This window comes from Giraffa tippelskirchi, chromosome 8 (genome assembly GCF_054371585.1).
Source record: "Giraffa tippelskirchi isolate mGirTip1 chromosome 8, T2T-mGirTip1v1.2.pri, whole genome shotgun sequence".
NCBI lineage: Eukaryota > Metazoa > Chordata > Mammalia > Artiodactyla > Giraffidae > Giraffa > Giraffa tippelskirchi.
This window is the reverse complement of record NC_137282.1, coordinates 104,068,408-104,094,090: the sequence shown is the minus strand read 5'-3', so window position 1 is coordinate 104,094,090 and position 25,683 is coordinate 104,068,408. Positions and strand designations below refer to the sequence as shown.

Sequence of the window (25,683 nt, the reverse complement as noted above, 5' to 3'; positions counted from 1 at the left end):
TACCCCAATGTTCATCGCAGCACTGTTTACAATAGCCAGGACATGGAAGCAACCTAGATGTCCATCAGCAGACGAATGGATAAGGAAGCTGTGGTACATATACACAATGGAATATTACTCAGCCATTAAAAAAAATACATTTGAATCGGTTCTACTGAGATGGATGAAACTGGAGCCCATTATACAGAGTGAAGTAAGCCAGAAAGAAAAACAACAATACAGTATACTAATGCATATATATGGAATTTGAAAGATGGTAACGATAACCCTATATGCGAGACAGAATAAGAGACACAGATGCATAGAACAATTTTATGGACTCTGCGGGAGAAGGTGAGGGTGGGACGTTCTGGGAGAATAGCATTGAAACATGTATATTATCATATGTGAAACAGAACACCATTCCATGTTCGATGCATGAGACAAGGGCTCAGGGCCGGGGCAATGGGATGACCCAGAGGGATGGGATGGGGAGGGAGGTGGGAGGGGGTCCAGGAAGGGGAACACATGTAAACCCATGGCTGATTCATGTCAATGTATGGCAAAAACTATTACAATATTGTAAAGTAATTAGCCCCCAACTAAAATAAATAAATTTATAAAAAAAAAAAAAACAAAACTAAAATCATGGCATCCGGTCCCATCACTTCATGGCAAATAGAAGGGAAAAAGGTGGAAGCAGTGACAGATTTCCTCTTCGTGGGCTCTAAAATCACTGTGGATAGTGACTGCAGCCAAGAACTTAGAAGATGCTTGCTTCTTGGAAGGAAAACTCTGACAAACCTAGACAGTGTATTAAAAAGCAAAGACATCACTTTGCCAACGAAAGTCCATATAGTCAAGGCTATGGTCTTTCCCTGGTGGCTCAGTGGTAAAGAATCCGTCTGCCAAGCAGGAAACTCAGGTTTGATCCCTGATTTGGGAAGATCTGGAGAAGGAAATGGCACTATACTTGCCTGGGAAATCCCATGGACAGAGGAGCCTGGAGGGGTACAGTCCCTGGAATCGCAAAAGAGTAAGGCACGACTTAGCAGCTAAACAATAATGGTCTTTCCAGTAGTCATGTACAGATGTGAGAGTTGGACCATAAAGAAGTTTTAATGACAAAGAATTGATGCTTTCAAACTATGGTGCTGAAGAAGAGTCTTGAGAATCCCTTGAACAGCAAGAGATCAAACCAGTCAAGATTAAAGGAAATCAACCCTGAATACTCATTAGAAGGATTGATGTGAAGCTGAAGCTCCAATACTTTGGCCATCTGATGCAAAGAGCTGACTCATCAGAAAAGACCCTGATGCTGCAAAAGACTGAAGACAGAAAGAGAAGAGGACAACAAAGGATGAGATGGTTGGATGGCATCACCGATTCAATGAACATGAACCTGGGCAAACTCTGGGAGATGGTGAAGGACAGGGAAGTTTGGCGCACTGCAGTCCATAGAGTCTCAAGGAGTCGGACACGATTTGGTGACTGAACAACAACAACAGCAAGCAAGAAAGTAGGGAGTGATAGATGTTGAGTATACCTCAGATGTTTGCATCAGAGCTCATTTAATTTCTATCTTTAAGCAACAAAAGTAGTAGCAGCAGTAACAGGACTAGTACTAATAGCAATAACAATAGTACCAGCAGCAGCAGTAGTAGTAATAGTTGTAGCTGCTGCTAACATTTATTGAGCACTTTCTACATACTAGATCTATTATTTTAACCATATTTTCTTTCTGTACTCACCACTCCACAGTGGTGAGTTGACTTGTAGGATAATTTTAATTTCCACTTGTTCAATAGAAATCTAGAAAAACTATGCTATAAACTTGTATTATAGTCTTTTTTTAAAGCCTGTTTCTATGACATAAATTAGTTCATAGGTGATTTATTTTGTGCCACTAAGAAATACAGCAGCTCAAGTCAAAATACATTTTGACTTTATACAGCTGAATAGCAGATGAAAGTATGATAACACATTTGTAAGAGACTTGGAAAATTTAGAACAAGGTTATATATATTTCTACTATATATCAAACTTATTTTTTAAGTAGATAAATTAAGATTTTTTTAGTTGGAGTTTCAATATCAAACTCTCAAAAATTAATAAGATGAATATACAGAAAAGTGGAAGGGCATAGTAGACCTGAAAAACATCATGAACCAATTCGACATAATTAAGATTTATACAATTTTCACACAACAGTAGGATACAAATTATATTCAGGTTCCCATAGACTCTAAACTAGGAGACACTGGAACATATCCAGGGACATAAAATAAGGTGCAAAAATTTCATTGTCTAAAGAAATGTATTAAGGAAAAGACAAGAAAGAAATGGAAGGGAAGGGAAGAGAAGGGAGAGGAGTAAGTGGGAAAAATAGAATAGAAGGAAGAATAAAGAAGAATAGAAGAAAGGAAGGAAAAAAGGAAGAGAGAGAGGGAGCTAGGGAAGGAAACAGGCAGCTCATAAAAAAAAAATTCATTGTCTAAAGGTATCGAAATCATACAGAGTCTGTTTTCATTTCACTGTAGAATTATGTTAGAAGTCAATATCAAAAGATATTTGAAAATAACCCACATATTTTCAAGTGTAATGTGACATTTAGCAAGAGAGATCTTTGACTTAGCCATTGAAAGCCACAATAAAGTTAGAAGACTGAAAAAACACAGATGGTGGTTGCAGAGAAGAAAACATTTAAATGAGATATTAATATCAAAATGAGAAATTAATATCAAAGATATCTTAAGAGCCACATGTATTTAAAAAATTAAATGTCCACTTTTAAATGGTGGGTATGTCTATTAAGAAGCTATTAATATAGCAAAGAATATTAGAAAATATATGTAATGGAATAAAAATGAGAAGAGAATTTACCAGAATTTGTTGCATGCAGCTGAAGCTGCTTAATGCAACTAAATACAACGTGGAATCTTGAATAAGGTATGAAAACAAATAATGGCCACTACCATAACATTTTGTGAAACTGGAACAACATTTGCACATTAGTTAATAATACTGTATCATGTTAATTTCCTGTTTTTTTTTTTTTTTTTTACAACAGTATTTCTTTATATTCTTAGAACTGGATTAGAAGTTTCCAGCCTCATTCAGGTTTTCTCTTAAAGATCACTAAGATAGTAAACTTTCTAGTCTTTTAACAGTAATATTAGATGCCAAAATACATGAAACTATATCAAACTTTTGAGTGAATATGAATTAGAAATTTAGCATTCTTTTCATACTAAGTCAAACAAGTGGAATCAAAATATCATAAATTTTTTAACTAGGCAAAAATTCATAAGTTTTCTAATATATATATAATATTATACATACTATTTATATATGTGTGTGTGTGTACAAAAGCTTTTCTACTACTCTTGATGAAGGCTTGAGAAAGAACAACAAAAAAGAGACTCAAAAATTGGAAAACATAAACTAAATGAAATGGGAGTACTGAATATGAAATAGAATAAGTGAAACAAACTATATAAAAATAAAAAATCATCATATAGTCCAGTTGTTTTTAAACGTGGATGCTCATTAGAAACAATCTGGAACTCTAGAGAAAAAAAGCAATACCTGGACATTTGTATTTTTCAAAAATTTCAAGATAATTCTGATATGCATCTGGATTTTTAAAAAGTGATTGCCAGTTTTCCTATTAAATGATAGTTTTAGTGATATAGAATCCTATTATTTTCTGTTGACCAATCATAATACAGTGGTATTAAGTGGGTAATAGTTAAATAATCACAGTAGTAAAAGACGTTTATCAGTTTTCACAATAGACAAAAAAAGATAATTACAGCTGCAAGCTATAATGGAAACATGATTAACCTAACAGTATAAAATGATTACATATAATTTGGGAGTTTAAGTAGAGTGATGTGGTAAGTGGAGGTACATACATGCGCATGTTTCATCCACCCAGCCAGTCTATGTCTTTTGTTGGTGCTTTTAATCCATTTATATTTAAGATAATTATCGATATGTATGAGCCTATTACCATTTTGTTAATTTTCTTGTGTTTATTTTGTGTAGGTCTTTTACTTCTCTTATGTTTCTTGAAAGAAGCAACTTATTAAGAGAGAATCTCAGTCTTTAAGATTTTTAAATAATGCAATCTGTAAAATTGGTCTAACCACTCTCAGCAGCAGCATAACCAGCCTAGAGGCCAAAGGTATCGCACAATAGACTCTGAGGCTGGCTATCTGCATCGGGGTGTATTAAATGTGTAGTATGTTCCCTGTATTAGGAGCCTCTGGCATCTAGACAAGGATTCTTTCTATGATACAAACATCATGGTTTCTAGGACAGAATAACAGATAAAGACAATAGCTGTGGCAGGAACAATGAATATGCTTCTTGCCTTGAAGCTATTGAGAAACTAAGGGATCAAACCCAGGTCTCCCACATTGCAGGCGGATTCTTTACCAGCTGAACCACAAGGGAAGCCCTAGAAGGCATCTGTTAAAGACAGGATAATAGACAGGAACTTCGAGAGAATATTTGGAATCATAAACTAATCTAATAGACATGGTCTTATGGAACTTGGGTTTGGAGAGCAGAGCTTTATGGAAGCTGTGATGCTGAGGGTTCATTGGTTGAGGACAGTTGCCCTCTTTGGACTTAAATGATTGATAAGGTCCTGACAGTGTTTATAAATGAGCAAAGGGAGGCACTAACATGATTGTCCAGTAGTGCCATTATGATAAATAAAGATCCAGATATGTACTCAGTCTTCTAAAAAGTGTTTACTCAAGTACTGCTCAAAAAGTACTTTATTATGTATATCTCCTTTTTATTGGCATAAAAGAATATTGACTGTTAAGCAGGCATTTCTGCTTTCCTGAGAAACTTTTCACTGCAGTCACTTAAAACTGTTATGTAAAATGTTCTAAGAGGGTAAAAATTGGTGTACATAGTATTTTAAGTAGAAGAATTTATACCTCAGTGTGGTAAATACTCAAACTTGATTTTTGTCATGGGTAAAAAATATACCTATATTAAGGTTATAAGCCAAACTTTATATCAAAGCCTAAAGAAGAAATATTAGCTACAGTACAAAGAACTTTTCTACATTTCTAAAAAAGAGCGTTCTGGTATTGTTAGCTATTTTCCAGAAAATCCTTAAGTTTTTTTTTCCATACTATTTGTGATTTGCCTGTCTGCTTCAAAATGTGACTAGGATAGAACTTCTGGTGAAAAACCTAAGCTCAACCTTGGCTAGGATGAAGTCATATTATTTTTACATCTTAAGCATCTCATTTCCTCCTTTATTTTATGCATCAAAACTATAAAAAGTTATGGAGACAAAGGATTTTCCAGTTCACCTGTGGTCTGTTCTAAAATTTAAGCATAGGTTATGTAGTACATGGGTGTTTCTTCAGTCAGCTTTGCTAGAGGTGCATGCTGTCTGCAGTTCTTTACTTCCATTCTTGCTTAAGGTCAGTTAAATGGTGTTACTGCCTTGGTTGTGGTACACAGGAAAAGTATAGCCTATATTTGGATGTAAGACTATAGTGAAAGAAGTATGGACTTTGGATTAGAATTGACTTAACTTTAATTCTGACTATAACAAGGTTGTTGCTATTTCACCCTGGCAAGATACCTAACTTCACCAAATTTTTAAGGAACACCTGTATAAATAGAGTATAATTATATCAAACTTGCAGGTCTGTTTGAGAATTCAAAGAAGTAACACTTTAATCAGGCTTCCCAGGTGGCTCAGTGGTAAAGAATCCACCGGCCAATGCAGGAGACACAGGAGATGATGGTTTGATCCCTGGGTTGTGAATATCCCCTGGAGTAGAAAATAGCAACCCACTCCATTATTCTCACCTGGAAAATTCCATGGATAGAGGAGCCTGGCAGGCTGCAGTCCATGGGGTCACAAAGAGTCAGATGTGACTGAGCACAAACACTTTAAAACATCTAGTGCTATTCCTAGTACTTAATCTTTACCCAATCAGTGCAGCTATTACTGTATACATTTATGTTTTAGAGATTACAGAGTACTTTTATATATTTTAAAAAGTACTCATTAAATCATCAAATCACTTTTATAAAGGGAAAGACAGGGATGATTTTTTGTTTTGTTTTGTTTTTCTGACCTTGCTGCACGGCATGTGGGATCTTAGTTCCACCAACCAGGGAACCTGTGCCCCCTGCATTGGAAGCACAGTCTTAACCACTGAACTGCCCAGAAAAGTGCCTTGTTTGTTTGTTTTTTTAATATTTTTAAATGAGGAACTAAAGCTCAGCAATAGGCTAGTGCCGTGGAAAGGATTCAATAAGGCATAGAATTTCCGGATGCTGCTCTAGCCTTCTTAAAAAAGATGGAGCCTTTGGGAGGGAGGTGTGGCAAAGTAAGCTCTGAGTTTAGTCACCTTTGACATTGTCTTACTTCCAGTCTAACCTTAACCTGCAGCAGAACCAGATAGCTGAGAAAATTATGAAACCACAGACCTTGCCCCCAGGGAAAGGTATGGGGTAAGTGATGACAAAGTACACAGTTGATCTATTAACTAACAGTGTTATAACTGTGTCCCAAGTTATAATTAGAAAGCAAATATGTATCAACCACATTATTCTTATAAGTACACTTCAATATACTTATAAAAGTTTAGTTTCATGTATATGTATGTATATATGTATCTATATATATATAAGATGGCAAAAAATAGCAGAAGCAGTGTCATTAACCTTTAGGTTAGTATGAATTTTATAGTGTGTATCTTGTTTTGAGAAATAAAGACTAGCTTTAAGCATAGAAAAAAACTTGCTTGTTTATTTTGTTCTTTAAAGAGACATTTTTAAAATCACACAGTAAAAGTTTGTTTCTTAACATTTTTACAGGCTTAGAGGAAAGGGTCATGCTATGGATAGAAGACATTTAAATAAAATATAGGCTATACAAGACATATAAAAACAACTTTAATTTTGAAAACTTGTATAAGAGACTATAATATCAAACATGAGATTGAGATTTAAATTTTTCTGGACAATGTAGGATTATCAGACTTTTGTTTTTTTCCAAAGTAAAAATATAGTGAAATTGCTTCCATAAAACCAGGAGCTATTTGGGAGAGAAAAGATGAGAAGTTTACATTAAAACTGGGGTTGGTACACCAATGTTCATCGCAGCACTGTTTACAATAGCCAGGACATGGAAGCAACCTAGATGTCCATTGGTGGACGAATGGATAAGAAAGACGTGGTACATATACACAATGGAATATTACTCAGCTATTGAAAAGAATGCATTTGAATGAGCTCTAATGAGGTGGATGAAGATGGAGTCTATTATATAGAGCGAAGTAAGTCAGAAAGAAAAACACCAATACAGTATACTAACGCATATATATGGAATTTAGAAAGATGGTAACGATGACCTTATATGCGAGACAGCAAAAGAGACACAGATGTAAAGAACAGACTTTTGGACTCTGTGGAAGGAGGCGAGGGTGGGGTGATTTGAGAGAATAGCATTGAAACATGTATATTATCATATGTGAAATAGATCGCCAGTCCAGGTTCGATGCATGAGACAGGGTGCTCAGGGCTGGTACACTGGGATGACCCAGAGGGATGAGATGGAGAGGGAGGTGGGAGGGGGGTTCAGGATGGGGAACAAACGTACATCCATGGCTGATTCATGTGAATGTGTGGCAAAAACCACCACAATATTGTAAAGTAATTAGCCTCCAATTAAAATAAATAAATTAAAAAAAAACTGGAGTTGAAATGATTCACTACATATATTGAACACTAACCTTGGAAATGCTTTTGTGAATTTTTTAATGAGATAATAAAATAGTTCCTGATAATTAAGAAATCAGTAATTTTGTTTGGAACTTATAAGAGAGGCATGTGGTGTCTTTATGTATATGACACCTGTCTGAGTGAATGAACAGAAATATGTCCTTTTTCACAATCCCATGTCAAGTGCATGCCTCGCTAAGCAAAGCAAGGGTCAGAATCCAACCTCCACTTGTGCTTCTTCAAGTAATAAGATATAAGTAGCTAAGAATATGTTTCTATCCTGGAGAGAAAGAACATTAAATTTGAGAAAAGTATAAAGTTGGTCTAGTGTAATAGTGAAGAAAATACAAGTGCATTTGGCGTGCATGTAAGAAAGAAAAAAACAGAAGGTGGAAAAGAGAAAAGGCCAATAAAATGCCAATTTTGCTGTTTTTCCTGAGGCTGTAGGAATCCTCCATCTTCCTAGACTTCCCATCTCTTTTAGGAGGAAAAGGGAAAGGGATGGATCAGTCAGATCAGTCACTCAGTTGTGTCCGACTCTTTGCGACCCCATGAACCGCAGCATGCCAGGCCTCCCTGTCCATCACCAACTCCTGGAGTCCACCCAAACCCTTGTCCATCGAGTTGATGATGCCATCCAACCACCTCATCCTCTGTCGTCTCCTTCTCCTCCTGCACTCAATCTTCCTGCACCCAGCATCAGGGTCTTTTCAAATGAGTCAGCTCTTCGCATCAGGTGGCCAAAGTATAAGAGTTTCAGCTTCAACATCAGACCTTCCAGTGAATACCCAGGACTGATCTCCTTTAGGATGGACTGGTTGGATCTCCTTGCAGTCCAAGGGACTCTCAAGAGTCTTCTCCAGCATCACAGTTCAAAAGCATCAATTCTTCGACGCTCAGCTTTCTTTATACTCCAACTCTCACATCCATACATGACCACTGCAAAAACCATAGCCTTGACTAGACGGACCTTGGTTGACAAAGTAATGTCTCTGCTTTTTAATATACTGTCTAGGTTGGTCATAACTTTCCTTCCAAGGAGTAAACGTCTTTTAATTTCATGGCTGCAATCACCATCTGCAGTGATTTTGGAGCCCAGAAAAATAAAGTCAGTCACTGTTTCCACTGTTTCCCCATCTAGCTGCCCTGAAGTGATGGGACTGGATGCCATGATCTTAGTTTTCTGAATGTTGAGCTTTAAGCCAACTTTTTCACTCTCCTCTTTCACTTTCATCAAGAGGCTCTTTAGTTCTTCTTCACTTTCTGCCATAAGGGTGGTGTCATCTGCATATCTGAGGTTATTGATATTTCTCCCGGCAATCTTGATTCCAGCTTGTGCTTCTTCCAATCCAGGGTTTCTCATGATGTACTCTACATATAAGTTAAATAAGCAGGGTGATAATATACAGCCTTGACGTACTCCTTTTCCTATTTGGAACCAGTCTGTTCCATGTCCAGTTCTAACTGTTGCTTCCTGACCTGCATACAGGTTTCTCAAGAGGCAGGTCAGGTGGTCTGGTATTCCCATCTCGTTAAGAATTTTCCACAGTTTATTGTGATCCACACAGTCAAAGGCTTTGGCATAGTCAATATAGCAGAGGTAGATGTTTTTCTGGAACTCTCTTGCTTTTTTGATGATCCAGCAGATGTTGGCAATTTGATCTCTGGTTCCTCTGCCTTTTCTAAAACCAGCTCAAACATCTGGAAGTTCACGGTTCACGTATTGCTGAAGCCTGGCTTGGAGAATTTTGAGCATTACTTTACTAGCGTGTGAGATGAGTGCAATTGTGTGGTAGTTTGAGCATTCTTTGGTATTGCCTTTCTTTGGGATTGGAATGAAAACTGACCTTTTCCAGTCCAGTGGCCACTGCTGAGTTTTCCAAACTTGCTGGCATATTGAGTGCAGCACTTTCGCAGCATCATCTTTCAGGATTTGAAATAGCTCAGCTGGAATTCCATCACCTCCACTAGCTTTGTTCGTAATGATGCTTCCTAAGGCCCACTTGACTTCACATTCCAGGATGTCTGGCTCTAGGTGAGTGATCACACCATCATGATTATCTGGGTCGTGAACATCAAGGGAAGGGGGGAGAGGACCAAGTTTTTGTTCTCAACTTGCTTCTCACTCTTTATTACCCATAATACAGAGGAAGTAAAGAGATTCTTGTTGAGGGTGAAAGAAGAGAGTGGAAAAGCTGGTTTAAAACTCAGTGTTCAAAATCATGCATCACTTCATGGCAAATAGATGGGGAAAACAGTGGAAACAGTGACAGATTGTATTTTCCTGGGCTCCAAAATCACTGCAGTGCTGAATGCAGCCATGAATTTAAAAGACGCTTGCTTCTTGGAAGAAAAATTTTGACAAACCTAGACAGTGTATTAAAAAGCAAAGATATCACTTTGCTGACAAAAGTCTGTATAGTCAAAGCTATGGTTTTTCCAGTAATCATGTATAGAGGGTAAGGGTGGCTGTTTGACATTGGAGCCACAAAAGTACTCTGCTTCTGCCTAAGATGCTGTCGGAGGTAGAGAGGAAATGAAATACCCTGGCTTCTCCCGCTAGTGCCTTCCATTGCCTGAACTCAACTACAAGTCAACTGACATAGAATCCTATGAAATAGAGCCTGCAGATGTGTTCCCCTGAAGTAAAGAGCAGACCAAGAGGAGGGTGAGGAATGAGTCTAAGGATGCCTAGACCAAAGATCACGCAACTGCTAATAGTTATTGAGTGCTACCACTATCAGGTAGCAAGCTCCAGGAGTTGGTGATGGACAGGGAAGCCTGGCGTGCTGCAGTCCATGGGGTTGCAAAGAGTCAGACATGACTGAGCAACTGAACTGAACTGAACCACTGCCAGGTACAGAACTAAACAATTTACATAAATCCTCACCTACAGAGTAAATACTAGTATTACCCTAGATTATAGATGAGACCTGGAAAGTTAAGTACATTGCTGAAGGTGTAAATGAAATAAGTCAGTTAAAATCAAATCTAATTCTGTCTGTCTTGTGTCTTAAAATTCATACTTTAACCCTCTCATTTTATAAATAAGAAAAAAGTAGTTGGAGCAGATAAACTTGCAGCTGGTAAAGACAAGGCTAGGTCTAGAATCCAAGTTACTCCTATTAGGTTTTTGTACATTGTAAGAGCTAAAAACCTATGTTATTGTAGCATTTACAGAGTCCAGTGGAAGCCCCCACTCAGAAGAAGGAAATGTCTTTGCCCATTGAAACTGTTAATAAGCAGCCTGTGATAAAATATAATTTATTCAGTTGTAAATTGGGATTATTAATTATAACCACCTCAAGAGTGGTGAGAGAGCTTATAATAGATCTAGAGACCTCTGAACAGTGTGCCATGGAACAGGTACTTACTAAACGCTTAGAAAAAGGTAAGTATCTGTTTGTTATTGTTAATATTTTTATTATGCTGATCCTGGGAATGGTTATCACAAGAAAAGAATAGATCAGAAATCTTATGAAATGTTATCCAAGTATGTCATTAAGCAGTAATATTCTTTTGGACTTTTTACTTCTTTGCTGTTTAGGATAATAATTACAAGATGATCGAGAATAGGATTTTTGTTTCTTTTTTTTTTTTTTTTTGAAGTGAGTGTCCCTCAAGATGCCTTCGTTTATTACTTCAGGGCTTTTTTTTATTTTTTAACCAATTCTTATCTATGAAATGTTAACTTGTACACTTCTATACAGTTCCTTTCTTTCATCCAGGATGGCCTTTATCCAACTATTCCCGAAATTGACCTTTTCTTTTCTTTCCCCATGGCTTTACTTGGCTTAATTCTTTTTTTTTAATATTTATTTTTATTTTATTTATTTATTTGGCTATGCTGGGTCTTAGTTGTGGCACACGAGATCTTTTGATGCAGTTTATGAGATCTAGTTCCCTGAACCTGGCTCCCCTGCATTGGGAGTGTGGAGTCTTAGCCATTGGACCACAGAGAAGTCCTGACTTCATTCTTAATAGAAGTCTGTTTTCTTTCTTAACCAGCTCAATTTCTATAATATTTTATAATGTTATAAAGAATAAGTATGTATGATACTTTTATTATAATTCTTATGATACACTCAAGATTTTCTTCCTCAACAAATATTTCCCTGATTCATTTGACACTTCGATCTTTCACCTATATACAGCACCTGTAGACAACTTATAATGTGCTGTCATATACTTGTTGCCTCAGATAGGATTGTAGTTTTTCCATTTTTGTATTTTACTCCAAATAGATTGAAAGACATGCCTGGATGAAGTTTTAGGTGGTTGGTGCTTTACAAATACTTAAGTATTGTGTGAAAACTTGTATTTCAAATTACTTGTGTTTTTTAAAATTGAGGATATTTTCTTTAAAACTAGTCTTGCTGCATACAAAGCCACTGATAACCTTGGTCATTTTCTGGGGTTTCCTGAAAATGTCTTGTAATGGGAAGCATTTCTTTATTCCAAAAATTAGCACATCATGAAACAAAAGATGGTGGAAGCACATCTTTCTAGTGTAATGCATTGCATAGCCTATGTGAATAGTTCTTTTTCATTTTTTAAAGGGCAAATATGAATGATAATTTGATAAGTAAAACCATTGGATTTAGCATTGCAGTGTCATATTTTAATGTGCAGAAAATATCTTAAAATGCAAGGCTCATAACAGAATGTAGACCTGCTGCCACTGTTTTCAGAATCTGAGGCTTTAAACTTGACATGGTGGAAATTCAAACCTCAGTATATAGCAAGTAATGATGACCTTGCACATGTTTGCACATTGTAGCCTTATTATTTTTTGCACTTGATTCAAAGGACATTTGCAATGTACTGATCTCAGGAAAGTGTATCAAGTAAATGTAGAGATCTAAGGGAGGGTAGTAAAATGTCCTCAAAATGATCTCTGAGAATGTAACATATTTGTTCACAGTTGAGAATTTCATCTAATGACTTGTTTTGTTCTGTCATGTTTAAGGGAAATGTTTTCTCCATCCCTGTTTCAAAAGCAATACTTAACTTTTTAGATGCTGCTGGTACAGAACTCTAAAAGATAAGTCAAATTAGGTCATATTTCCTCAACGCTATGAGAAGTTATATTTTTAATTCTTTGTGAACTTTAAGTTTAGGATGACCCTGTGGAATTTAGAATCTAGACCTAGCTAGATTGGCAAGATTTTCTTCTCTAAAAAACTTAGGTAGAAAAAGCATTCCAAACTTTTAAAAACAAATAATCCTCTCTTCACTCTCTCAACATCCTTCTCTTCTCCAACAACCAACACATGTACATATTTTGAAAATTTAGTATTTTATTTTCTGTGATGTTAATAGATTAAATGTAAATCTTAATAAGTCCAAATTCCTTGATTTAAAGGTGTTTAGACTTGAGGCCTAGGATTTTGCCCAGTTCATTCCACATCTCAAAATATGGTTTTTGTCAGGACTAGACAGTAAACAGCTATAGTAGTTGGGATCCAAACCACAATTAATAGTGCTGAATGTCATGTTACAAATCTGCCTCTTGATTTCTTAAAATAAAGAGCTAGGAGTAGTTGTGGCAACTGGACCTCAAATACTGTTACCAAAAAGGATTTTGTGTTTTAGTTTCTTCACCTAGTTTTTACATCTGTTTATAAGGAAATACCTAATGGATTGATTGCAAAGTGGACTATGACATGCATCTGAGTATAAAGTTATATGGAAACTGTCTAACACTTAACTTTGTTTAAATTACTTCAGTTATTTCTTCTGTGGCTAAGATTACAATTCAGACACTTCAGTCAGAATACTGGTTGTAAAACAGTAAAGCAAATGCCAGAATTTAGCCCAAGAATAAGGGAGTGAGCTAATGTGTTGGGAGTTCAGACATTTTTAATTTTAGGGGCATTGTCCCTTGGTTTTGGTATTTTTCAACAATCATGCTATTTATTATTTTATTTTATTTTAGCCATGTCCTTTGGGGGCCCGAGATTTTCGAGAGAAACAATGTGCAGACTTTGACAATATGCCTTTCCGTGGAAAGTATTATAACTGGAAACCCTATACTGGAGGTAATGTATAACCTGGCAGAGTTTTCATTATGCTTGAGAGCTTTGCAAATATAAGAGAATATATAAATACATACAAACATACCCATACATTCATAGACAGACTAGTAAAAAGTAATGTTTACAAATCAAAGCAGGAAAGTGCTCTAGTACTAAAAAGGTCTCCTGTTTTATTAATAGTTTCTTGGTAGTAAAGTTAATATGTTAGTACAAATGATCGAAATCATTTTTTAAAACCTAGTTCTATTTAGGTGCAGAGTTCCTAGAAAGGGTGTAAATCCAAATATTTATGAATTCTTGAGACTTCCTTGAGGTGTATAGACACTATAATAATTTATAATTATCGAATATTTGGAATTATCACTCTCATATAAATCAGCTCAAAAGAAGCTAAGAAAATGTGTTTCTCTCTTAACCAAAGGCCAAGGATCTTTCCACGGGTGATTATTGTTCTTTTTTGGGAAACATTTTTTGCTCTAATTTAGGCAAGCATCAGACGCTAATTGCTCAGTAAGCACAAGTTTTCTTATGCTCCCAAAACACAAACTAAAATTTATTCAAATTTTCTCTCAGAAAAATAAAATGTACTCTTAAAAAAAACTTTTATTTATTGTTTTTCCAACATCTTACTTTTTTTTTTTTCTCTTGGCTACACCATGCAGCTAGGGGATCTTAGTTCCTCAAGCAGGGATTGAACCCAGGCCCCGGCAGTGGAAGTGCTGAGTCCTAACCACTAGGCAACCAGGGAATTCCCTCAACATCCTACTCTGAAAACTTTCCAACACAGAGCAATGTTAAAATAATTTTTCAGTGACAACTGTATACCCACCACCAAGATTCTATCATTAATATTTTAATAACTTCTTTATAACATGTCTAGTCATCTCTTTATCCATTCATTAATTTATTCTGTTTTTCAGGTGCATTTCAAAGTAAATTGTAGTCATCAGTATACTTTCCTTTCTAAATACTTCAGCATGCATAAGATTAACTGCAGTTCAATATTCATTTTTCTTTTGAGGGAAGATTATGTACAATGAAGCACACAGATCTTAACCTACCTAACTGTACTTTCCCTGAGTTTTGACAAACACATGCACCTATAAAACCTTACTGAGTTATAGAACAGTACCATTGCCTCCAAAATTCTCATAGTCCCCATCCTTCTTCTTATTCAGCAACTGGCTCCACCTACTTATACGAGGCAACCAGTTCTGACCTTTTTTCCCTATCAATTAGTTTTGTCTGTTACAGAACTTTGTGTAAATAAAATCATGCCTCATTTACTCTCATATAAGGCTTCTCTAAGCCTGATGTTTCTGAGATCCATCCATATCATTGCAAATGTAGTTAGTTCATTCTTTTTTATTGCTGAGCAGTATTCCATTGCACTAACCAGTTTGTTTTTCCCTTCTGCTACTGATGGAAACCTGTATTGTTTCTAGTTTTCAGCTGTTATCAATAAGCTGCTATAAACATTTGTGTATGTCATTTTATGGACATAGTTTTCATTTTTCTTAGGTAAATACTTAGGGGTGGGATTGCTAGGCCATAGGATAGCTGTGAGTTTAGTTTTAAAAGAAACTTCCAGATGTTTTTCCAAACTATTGTACCAAGCACACCCCTACCACCAGTGTATGAGAGTTCTGTTTGCTCCTCATCCTTGCCAACATTTGGTGTTTGCAGTCTTCTTCTTGTGGGTCTATAATGTTGTCTCAATGAAGTTTTAATTTGTGTTCTCTGATTATTGAATGTGTTGAGCACATTTTCATGTACTTATTGAGCATTTCTATATCTTCTTTTATAAAATGTTTGTTCGAATCCTTTGCTTATTTTTAAATTGGTTATTTATCTTTTTATTTTCGAGTGGTTCATTTATAAATTTTATAAGTATTTTCTCATAGTCTATGAGAAAATATTTCTTTACTTTTACTTTACTTTTCATTATGTTTTAAATGATATTTTGGATGAATATAAGATTTTAATTTTGATGACTTCTAATTTTTCAGCTTTTAAATATTTTATAGTCATTATGTTCTCTGTCCTGTCTTAGAAATCTTTGCCTCCCTTAACTCAGGAAGATATTTTCTTATGTTTTCTTTTAAAAACCTTATGGTTTTGGTCTTTAGATCTACACTCTAAAAATAATTTGGGGGTATGATATGTATTTGTAGTATATTTACAGACTCTATTTTGTTTCATTGATGTATTTGTCTGTCCTATCCTGGTGCCATACTGACTTAATTACTTTAACTGTATAGTCTTGGACATAGGTAGTATAAGCTCCTCCTACTTGGGTCTTTTTTTCAAGAGCTCTTTGAATATTCTAAGTGTTTTCCATTTCCACATAAATTTTAGAGTCAGTTGTTAATTTTTACAGAAGAACATGTTGGACTTATGATTGTTGTCATGTTGAATCTATGCATCAATTGAGGGAAAACTACTATGCTAACTATTAAATTTTCCAGTTTATGAACATGGAATATCTCTCCATATTTTTCTTAAGTTCTCTCAGCTATGCTTTATAGTTTTAAGTTTAAGGTCATGCACATCTTCTGTTAAATCTTTTCCTGAGCAATTTATGGTTTTGACAATATTGTAAATAAAGATTTTAAAATTTTCATTTTCAATAGTTTGCTCTAATATATACAAATAAGATTTATTTTTATATATTAACTTACATATTCTGTGACCCTTCTAAATTTCCTTACTAGTTCTAATAGTTGTTTTGTAGATTGTTTAGCATTTTCTTGGTAAATAGTCATGCTATCTGGAGATAGGTACTATTTTTTTTCCAATCTTTGTGCCTTTTTATTTTATTTTCTTCCCTTAATTAACTGACTTGGCCCTTCAGTACAGTTTGTGCATGTGTCAATTATATGTGTTTTCTTCTTTATTCTGTTAATAGAGTGACTTAGTTGATAGATTTTATAATGTCAAACCAACATTTTCTTTTCACATTAAACCCCAGGTGTTGATGATCTTTTTTATATGTTATTGGGCTTAATTGCTTATATTTATTAAGGATGTTTACATCTATCTTCCTAAGGAATATTTATTTGTAAATTTTTTCTTCTCATGGTTTTGACAAGTTTTGGTGTCAAAGTTCATCTGGCTTCCAGAAATAGAATTCTTATTTACTTTGAAAGAGTTCGTAGGGTTGATAATATTTCCTACTTAGAACAGATTTTACTAATTAAACCACCTAGGCTCAGTATTTTCTTTGTGAAAAGATTTTTTTTTTATTATAAACTCAGCTCCATTAATAGATACAGTTATTCATATTTTTTATTCTTATATCAGTTTTTGAGTTTGTCTTCAAGAAATTTATATTACTTCCATGTTGTCCAATTTATTGGCAGAAAACTATCATAACATTCTATTATCCTGCTTAATATCTGTAGGATCTGCAGTGATATATACTATTGTATTTCTGATGTTGATAATATGTATCTTCTCTCTTTTTCTTGATCTGTCTTGCTTGAAGTTTATCAATTTTATTACTCTTTTCAAAGAAAAAAAGCTTTTATCCTTTTTTCTAATTAGTTTTTTGCTCTTATTATTATTTTGGTTGAGGGGTTTATTTGCTATCTTTCATTCCCAAAATTCTATATATTTTTATTTCCTTCAGTTAAAAATATTTGCTTATTTAAATTGTGATTTCTCCTTTGGCCCATGTATTATTTAAAGCTATATTATTTTTATTTCTAAATAGTTTAAAATTTTCTAGATTTTTTGGTTACTGATTTATAAGTTATTTATATTATGATCAGTAATAGTCTACATGATATAAATTTTGAAAATTAGTTGAAATTTGTTTTATGATACAGCTTCTTGTCCAGTTTGATGAATGTTCTATGTATATTGGAAAAGGATGTATTTTCTCCAATTGTTGGATATTGTGTTCTATATGATCATCATGTCAAGCTGACATAATATTGTTCAGGTCTTTTATATAATCTTTATGATTTTCTTCTGCTCTGGTTTTTTAATTAGTTCCTGAGAAAAGTGTCTTAAAATCTTATTTTACGGCTTTTCTTTTTATGTGTGGTTGAAGTTTTTGCTTCATGTATTTTGAATTGCTTTTATTAGGTACATATACATTTGGGATTGTTTTGTCTTACTGTAGAAGTAAGTCTCTGAAATAGTTCACAGATTTAATCACTAGCATCTTGATAATTGTGTGCTTAGTAAATTAATCCTAAATTTATAATGAGCTTTAAATGAAGGTAACTGATAATGTGACCTTCCATTCAGACAATCATCTTAAATCCCTTCTTGGAATAGTAACATTACCTCTTCTAAAAACCTATTGTACTGGAGGAAGCTGAACACATCTTCAACAATAAAAGAAGAATAAATTTATTTGTATTATTATCATATAGCATAGTGGGCTAAGGAATATACCATAGCATTTATATGTCCTACCTGTCAAATACTACCTTACATAAGTAATACTAAAATTGTATAAATAAAAGACTCAGGTTCTTTTTTTAAAACTTGATGCATAAAAGCTGAATTAAATTCCAAAGCATTACAATAAAGAGATGGGGAAAGAACTATATTGGGTAGTAATGAAAAAAAAAAAAAATCTCAGTAAGATCTGTGGAAATTTAGAGCAATTTTATTCACAAGAATCTCATAAAAATAAATATAATACCTTGATTATCAGTTCAGGAAGAAATTATTTTATTTATTACTTGTTATTTCTGTGCTTAGTACAGCAAAATGTATCATTAACCTAAGCCTAATAATAACATTATAAGTTATATAGAAGTTCTATAGCCTGTAGACATTAAAAATGGAAGAAAACATGGAATTCAGCCAGAAGTTCTAAACTAGCAGTTCAGGAACCGTTTTTACTTATATACATGTTTTAAACTCCACAGTATTTTTGAAAACTTTAAATGAGTTGCCAAAAAGAGTTTATATTTTTAAAATCTAGATTTTTATCTTCTCTTGAAAAAACAGAATGTCTGACAACATTGGGGCATCTTCTTACAGGACAAAGGTCAACTGTAACAGTGATCTCCTTTAATGGATTCTTCTCTCTTATTGTCTCCACCACTCAGTTGGCTTTTCTTTTACTTCACCCTGTAGAGACCTGTATTCCACCTTCACTAATACCTAGGCATATCATCTTCCTGCCTAATTTTCTTGTTTAGAAGTAGTCTTCTTTTATTTCAAAGATAAATTTTATAAGACCATTATAATAAGACCAAAGCAAGAGTTTAAAAGAAAGTATTTTAAAATAATTATGTATTTATTAATAGCTTTTTTATGTGCAGTTTTGAATAAAATAAATTCATATTTATTGCTACTTTTCCAGTATATTGAGAAGTTATGCAGTCTGCTTATTTTTTAAATTGCTACTATTTATATATATTTTTACCTGTTTCACATCAACCTTGAAAAATACATACAACCATTGAAATACAAATTTCAGTAACAAAATAAAAATGCTCAAGTTACTATATGCATTTATTCACAATATAAAATTAGATTTTTAATTAAAGTTTATTTTTTTTAAGTTTTTATTCAGTTTATTTAAGCTAAAATACATATGATGCTATGCAATATTTCTTCAATTTATTGATCTCATAGAATTATTCAAATTTAATATATTTTTATCTTTGATTTGCTAATCTCATAAGAATTTATCTCCATGCTAAAGCCATATTCATGGAATATATTTATTTATTTTTATTTTTTTGTTTTTTACTTTTTGGCAGCGCCAGGTGGCATGTGGGATCTTAGTCCCCCAACTTAACCCACGCCCCCTGCAGTGGAGGCACGGAGTCTTAACCTCCAGCTGTGAGGGAAGTCCCTGATATGTTTAAAGCAGGTTCTCATTCACATTTGGAGAAGGCAATGGCATCCCACTCCAGTACTCTTGCCTGGAAAATCCCATGGACGGAGGAGCCTGGTAGGCTGCAGTCCATGGGGTCGCTAGGAGTCGGAGACAACTGAGCGACTTCACTTTTACTTTTCACTTTCATGCACTGGAGAAGGAAATGGCAACCCACTCCAGTATTCTTGCCTGGAGAATCCCAGGGACGGGAGAGCCTGGTGGGCTGCTGTCTATGGGGTCGCACAGAGTCGGACACGACTGAAGCGACTTAGCAGTAGCAGCAGCAAGTTTAATTTTACAACTACCGTATCTCTGCTTGAAGTACCGATTTTTGTATCATCTTCAGTAACAAGTGATATCATTTGCATAAATTAATATTTGTCTTACGAGGTCATTCTCAAGATCTTCTTAAACTTTTTTTTTTAGTTTTTAAAAATTGCTTTTATTTCCTCCATTTCTTTTCAATATTCAGTTACCTCCAATATGATCCCTTTTGACCTAAAATATATTGAAAATATATATGGGAAATACCTGAAATTTTAAAACCTTAGTATTACTCAGCAGATCCTCCATCAAGTTGCATAAGGAATGCAAATAAACATGAAGTTTTAGCAAAGAAGGTGATAGAACAGAAAGTGATGTCTATATCAATCATAAATTTGCCATGCATAACATTGAATCACTGTTCCTTAGGAGAAACACTCCATTTACTTTTCTTCTACTATCTTTCCATTTATTACTCTTCCAGGTGGGGTAAAACCTTGTGCATTGAACTGCTTGGCTGAAGGTTACAATTTCTACACTGAACGTTCCCCTGCGGTGATTGATGGGACTCAGTGCAATGTGGATTCACTGGATATCTGTATCAATGGAGAATGCAAGGTTGCTCAGATTTTGAATCTCGCTCCATTTTTGCTGGGGTTTTTGAGGCTATTGTAATTTTTTCTCAGAGAGTAGCTCCTAATTAATACTATGCTAATTTTTAATAAAGAGAGCTGCATTTTGGACTCATTTGATTTTCTATAAGAAATGTACACAGTTAAAGGTAGAATTATCCATTCACAAGCACCTTGCAAATGTGATTTATTCTGGTGTTCTGGTTATATTTACAGGATTTGCTAGAGCTATGAAAATATTTTGGAATTTAATTTTCATTATTCTTATGTTCTGTTTATAAACAAGATGATAGCAAAAAAGAGGACCGAGGATTAAATTCTTATTTGTATGGCTACTATATGTTCTCAATGAAAGATTATTTGATGTATTTCATAGCAAAATATTTCCTCAAAATGTAAAATAGCTATGCTGTCCTCATTTTGTCTTCTTTTGAAGCATTTATAGTGGTTTTCATTATAGAATTAGTCTTACCTATTTAAAGTGTTTACTTCAGAGAATTAGCCAGACTAGTCAGTTGGAAATCACAGGAGCAAATCCATGGTGTTTTCCTAGAACTGTGTATGAATCTTATAGTAAGAAAAGCCACAAAAGCCACTGTTCTCTTATTTCCTTGTCTGCTTTTGTTTTACCTTAAAGAGAAGCATAAATTGAATGCCAGAAACTGAGAAAGATAAGACTTAAAAGCAAACAAACAAAAAACCACTGTCTACTTTAATTAATCTCATAATTTCTTGCAAATTCTGTCCTTATTAACTTGACTCCAAATGTATCTTATGTATCAGATGATGCAGTGTGTGTGTGTGTGTGTGTGTGTGTGTGTGTGTATTTATGTATTTACTTGAAGAAAAACTTGTTTCTGGGATAGTATAAAAATGTTTTTCAGATAACAAAGACTCAGGCACAGGTTATATTCAGAGACTACATGCCTAGTATTAATGGCTAAAAGACAAGTTACAAATAAAGTGCCAAAATATGCCAAAAATATAGATACAAACTGTATTTCTATGATTAAATGCAAAACAGAAAGGTAGACTTTCAGGTTCTAAAATTAAATGTTTACATCTCATTTTTCTTTATGATAATTTTATTCAGCTGATGGAAACAGGTATTCACTTTTTTAAGGATTTACCCAGGCATCAATTCCACAACTAGTCTTTGACACTAATACTAACAATTGGATATCCTAAAGGGTCAGTGGTTTAGAAAGGGCAAACCATAATGCTCAGTAAAGACTCTTGTTGTTATCACCCATGTTGTATAGGACCATATGCCATTTTTTCTTAGTTAATTGAAGTTATGAATAAGAGCCCATTGCCAATAAATTACAATATTTTAAGAATTGAAGCATGGTATCTATAAATGAAGAAGAAATCTAGTCTAGAAATGTAGGTATACGTTCCTGGGGAATCAGAATATTTTTCTTTCAAATTATATGTTGAGAAATGTTAGCTAGAATTAGCAGAGAATGAAGGTAGAAGTGGTTCACATTTCCTGTTTAGATTTCCTTTACTGGAAAAGCAAGTAGATAAGTAAGTTATATTCATTTGATTAGCGGGTCCAAGAGTTCCTCTTTTTGACACACTGAATATTCTTCTCTGTTTTCAGCATGTAGGTTGTGATAATATTTTGGGATCCGATGCTAGGGAAGATAGATGTCGAGTCTGTGGAGGGGATGGAAGCACTTGTGATGCCATTGAAGGGTTCTTCAATGATTCGTTGCCCAGAGGAGGTGAGTGTGTAGAAAGAACTCTTCCTCACACCTCTGGTGTACTTGAAATAGACAAATTACTTGATTTCCCCCTTATTTTAAAAATTTCTTTATTTAAGCAGACAGTGATTTCTCCCCAGATTGCTTTCAATCTTTTGAACATTAAATGTGGCTTCAGATTAGTTATTTTAAGGAAATATTATTCCATTTCTACTTGGCTTCATTTAGTAATGTTTTTTTAAGATGGGAATTCTCATAGAGCCTGTGTTGAGGAAAAAAAAAAAAAGCATGAATCAGTATTATATGTTTTGAGGCTTTAAAGATATCTTGAGATGATTTAGAGAAAAATAATACTCTAGATGTATTCATGAACCTAAAGGGGAATTTACTCATTATTTATAATTTATAAAGTGTATAGAAAGAATGGAAGAATAAGGAAACTTAACTGCTGAATGGTTACTAAACACTCATTTTCTGATGAAAGCTCCAGATGCTGCTTATTACTGGTAATCTTCTGTGTTCCAGGCTACATGGAAGTAGTGCAGATACCAAGAGGCTCTGTTCACATTGAAGTCAGGGAAGTTGCCATGTCAAAGAACTATATTGGTAAGTAGCATATTTTGCTAGATTTAAAATATTAATAAGGAAAAGCAGCACAGTATCAGGAAGGAAAAGACATACTGCTTTGAGTGGAACACTTTGATGTTAAAAAAGAAGTTCCACATGAAAGAACTAAACAAAAAATTAGCAGTTTACACCTTACTCTTTACTGGTGGTTTGATTTTTTTAAAAATAATTTGCATAAAATAAAATACATTCTTTGTAAGTGTATAGTTCAAAGAGTGTTACAATTATATGTGTGTGTGTCTGTGTATCCGTATAAATACTACAACCAAAATGTATGACATTTATATGACTCCAGAACATTCTTTCCTTACCCTTTGCAGTCAAGTCTCCCCAGCCTTAGCCTCAGAAAACATTGATCTCTTTTCTGACGTATTATTTTTATTCTGACATTATTATATTACCTTTCTTTATTCTGGAATTTTGCATAAATAGGATAATAACAATATGTACTTTTGCATCTGGCTTTTCTCATTCATAACAAATGATTTTGAGATTCATCTATATTGCTGAGTGTGTTCGAAGTTCATTCCTTTTTTATTGCCAAATAGTATTCCATTGTATGAATATACCAACATTTATTTATCCACTTATTTGTTGATGGATATTTGGGTCTTTGCTGTTTTCGACTATTATGAATAAAACTTCTTTGCACATTCACAGACAAGCTATGTATGGACATATATTTTCATTTCTCCTGGATAAAAAGCCTAAGAGTGAAATATCTGGTCATGTGATAAATATATGTTTAACCTTTTAAGAGGGCTTCCTGGTGGCTTGGCAGTGAAGAATCTGCCTGCTCATGGAGGAGACATGAGTTCAATCCCTGGATCTGGACTATCCCCTGGAAAAGGAAATGGCAATCCACTCTAGTATTTTTGCCTGGAAAATCCCATTGTCAGAGGAGCCTGGCAGGCTATCAGGAGGTCACAAAAGAGTTGGACACGACTTAGTGACTAAACACAAACAAACAAGAAAACCTTATAAGAAATTGATTAAATTAACTGTTTTAAAAGTGATTATATCATTTATATTCCTACCAGAAATGTAAAAGAGTTCCAGTTGTTCTACGTCCTCATCAATTCTTGGCATTGTCAGTCATTTTAACTGTACCCATAGAGATATTTTATGTGTGTGAAGTACCTAAACAAAAATTTAGCCTATTTACTTTTTTTTAATTTATAAAGTTGTAAGTTATTTATAAATACTAGTTATAAATCCCTGCTCAAGTATATGTTTTATGAATATTTTCTCCTAGTCTGTGGCTTGTTCTTAATTGTGTCTTTTAATTTTTATGAGATATAATGTGTAAATTTTTTTATGGTTTGTGCCTTCACATCTTACCTTAAAATTTTTTCCTACCCTAAGATTGTAAAGACTGTCTTCAATGTGTCTTAAATAAATTATGAGTTTAGCTTTTACATTTAGATATTTGGTCCGTTTTGAATCTTTATGTAAGGTATGAAGTAAGGATTGAGGTTCAATTATTTTCACATAGATATTCAATTGCTATAGCACATTTATTTAAGACAATTGTTTCCCCCTTCAACTACCTTTGGCATACCTTGTGACATTTTTCTCACATAAATGTATGGGTCTGTTGATGTTCCCTCCCCTTAAACCAAAACCACGTTTTATGGATTAATAGAGATTTCCATTAAGTCTTGAAAATAAGAAGCATTAGGTCTTCAAATTTGTTCTTTCTCAAAATTGTTTTTGCTTTGCTAGGTCCCTTACATTTCTATATAGTTTTTTGAATCAACTTGTTAATTTCTACAAAATGAGATTATTTGGAATCTATAGATCAATTTGGAGAGAATTGACATCTTAAAAATATTGTCTTCCACACATATAGCCCAGTGTTCATAACAGCACTATTTACAATAGCCAGGACATGCAAGCAACCTAGATGTCCATCAACAAATGAATGGATAAAGAAGTTGTGGTACATATACACAATGGAATATTACTCAACCATAATAAATGAATTTGAGTCAGTTCTAGTGAGGTGGATGAACTTAAAGCTTGTTATACAGAGTGAAATAAGTCAGAAAGAGAAAAACAAATATCATATATTAATGCATATATATAGAATCTAGAAAATTGGTACTGATAAACCTATTTGTAGGGCAACAATAGAGACGCAGACATAGAGAACAGACTTGTAGACACAGTGGAGGAAGGAGAGGATGGGACAAATTGAGAGGGTAGCATTGAAACATACACCTTACCATATGTAAAATAGGTAGCCAGTGGGAATTTGCTGTATGATGCAGGAGCTCAACCCAGTGCTCCTTGACAACCTAGAGGGGTGGTATGGGGTGGGAGGTAGGAGGGAAGTTCAAGAAGGAGGGGACATATGTATATATATGATTCATTCATGTTGATGTATGACGGAAACCAACACAGCATTGTAAAGCAGTTATCCTCCAATTATAAATAAACTGTGAAGCCTGGTGTTTTCTGTGTGGGAAGTTTTTCATGAAAAAATCAGTTTTTGTAATAGCTATAAAGTTGTTGAATTTATTGGCATAATGCTTTGTGTAATATTCCCTAATTATCCTCTTTGAATGCCTGTAGGATCCATAGTGATGGCTCTTCTCTCATTCTTCACATTGGTGATTGGTGTCTTCTTTTTCTTAATCATTCCAGTATTATTTAGTATTCCATAAATCATCTAGTATTGTGTAAATATCAGTTAGATTAAATTGATTAGTAATTTTTGTTTATTAATTTTATTGTCTTTTCAAAGAACTGGCTTTTGGTTTAAATGACTTTCCTATTATTTCTCCATTTTCCTTCATATTGATTCC

At 34.2% G+C, this 25,683-nt stretch overlaps 1 protein-coding gene across 6 annotated transcripts in view; it reads left to right on the top strand.

Moving 5' to 3' along the window:
• The window catches only part of ADAMTS6 (ADAM metallopeptidase with thrombospondin type 1 motif 6), a 278,314-nt gene that overhangs the window by 189,900 nt on the left and 62,731 nt on the right, over positions 1-25,683 (top strand). For 5 of the 6 annotated variants that reach the window (XR_014061715.1, XR_014061716.1, XR_014061717.1 and 2 more), the window contains 4 exons: positions 13,691-13,793; positions 20,390-20,523; positions 22,144-22,267; positions 22,772-22,852. Coding sequence is in view for 3 of the 6 variants with exons in the window: in XM_081518235.1 (XP_081374361.1) it covers positions 13,691-13,793; positions 20,390-20,523; positions 22,144-22,267; positions 22,772-22,852 (442 nt within the window). In the remaining 3 variants the exon portion in view is untranslated. The remainder of the gene's footprint in view (positions 1-13,690; positions 13,794-20,389; positions 20,524-22,143; positions 22,268-22,771; positions 22,853-25,683) is intronic. The other variant, XM_081518236.1, reaches the window with a different exon arrangement.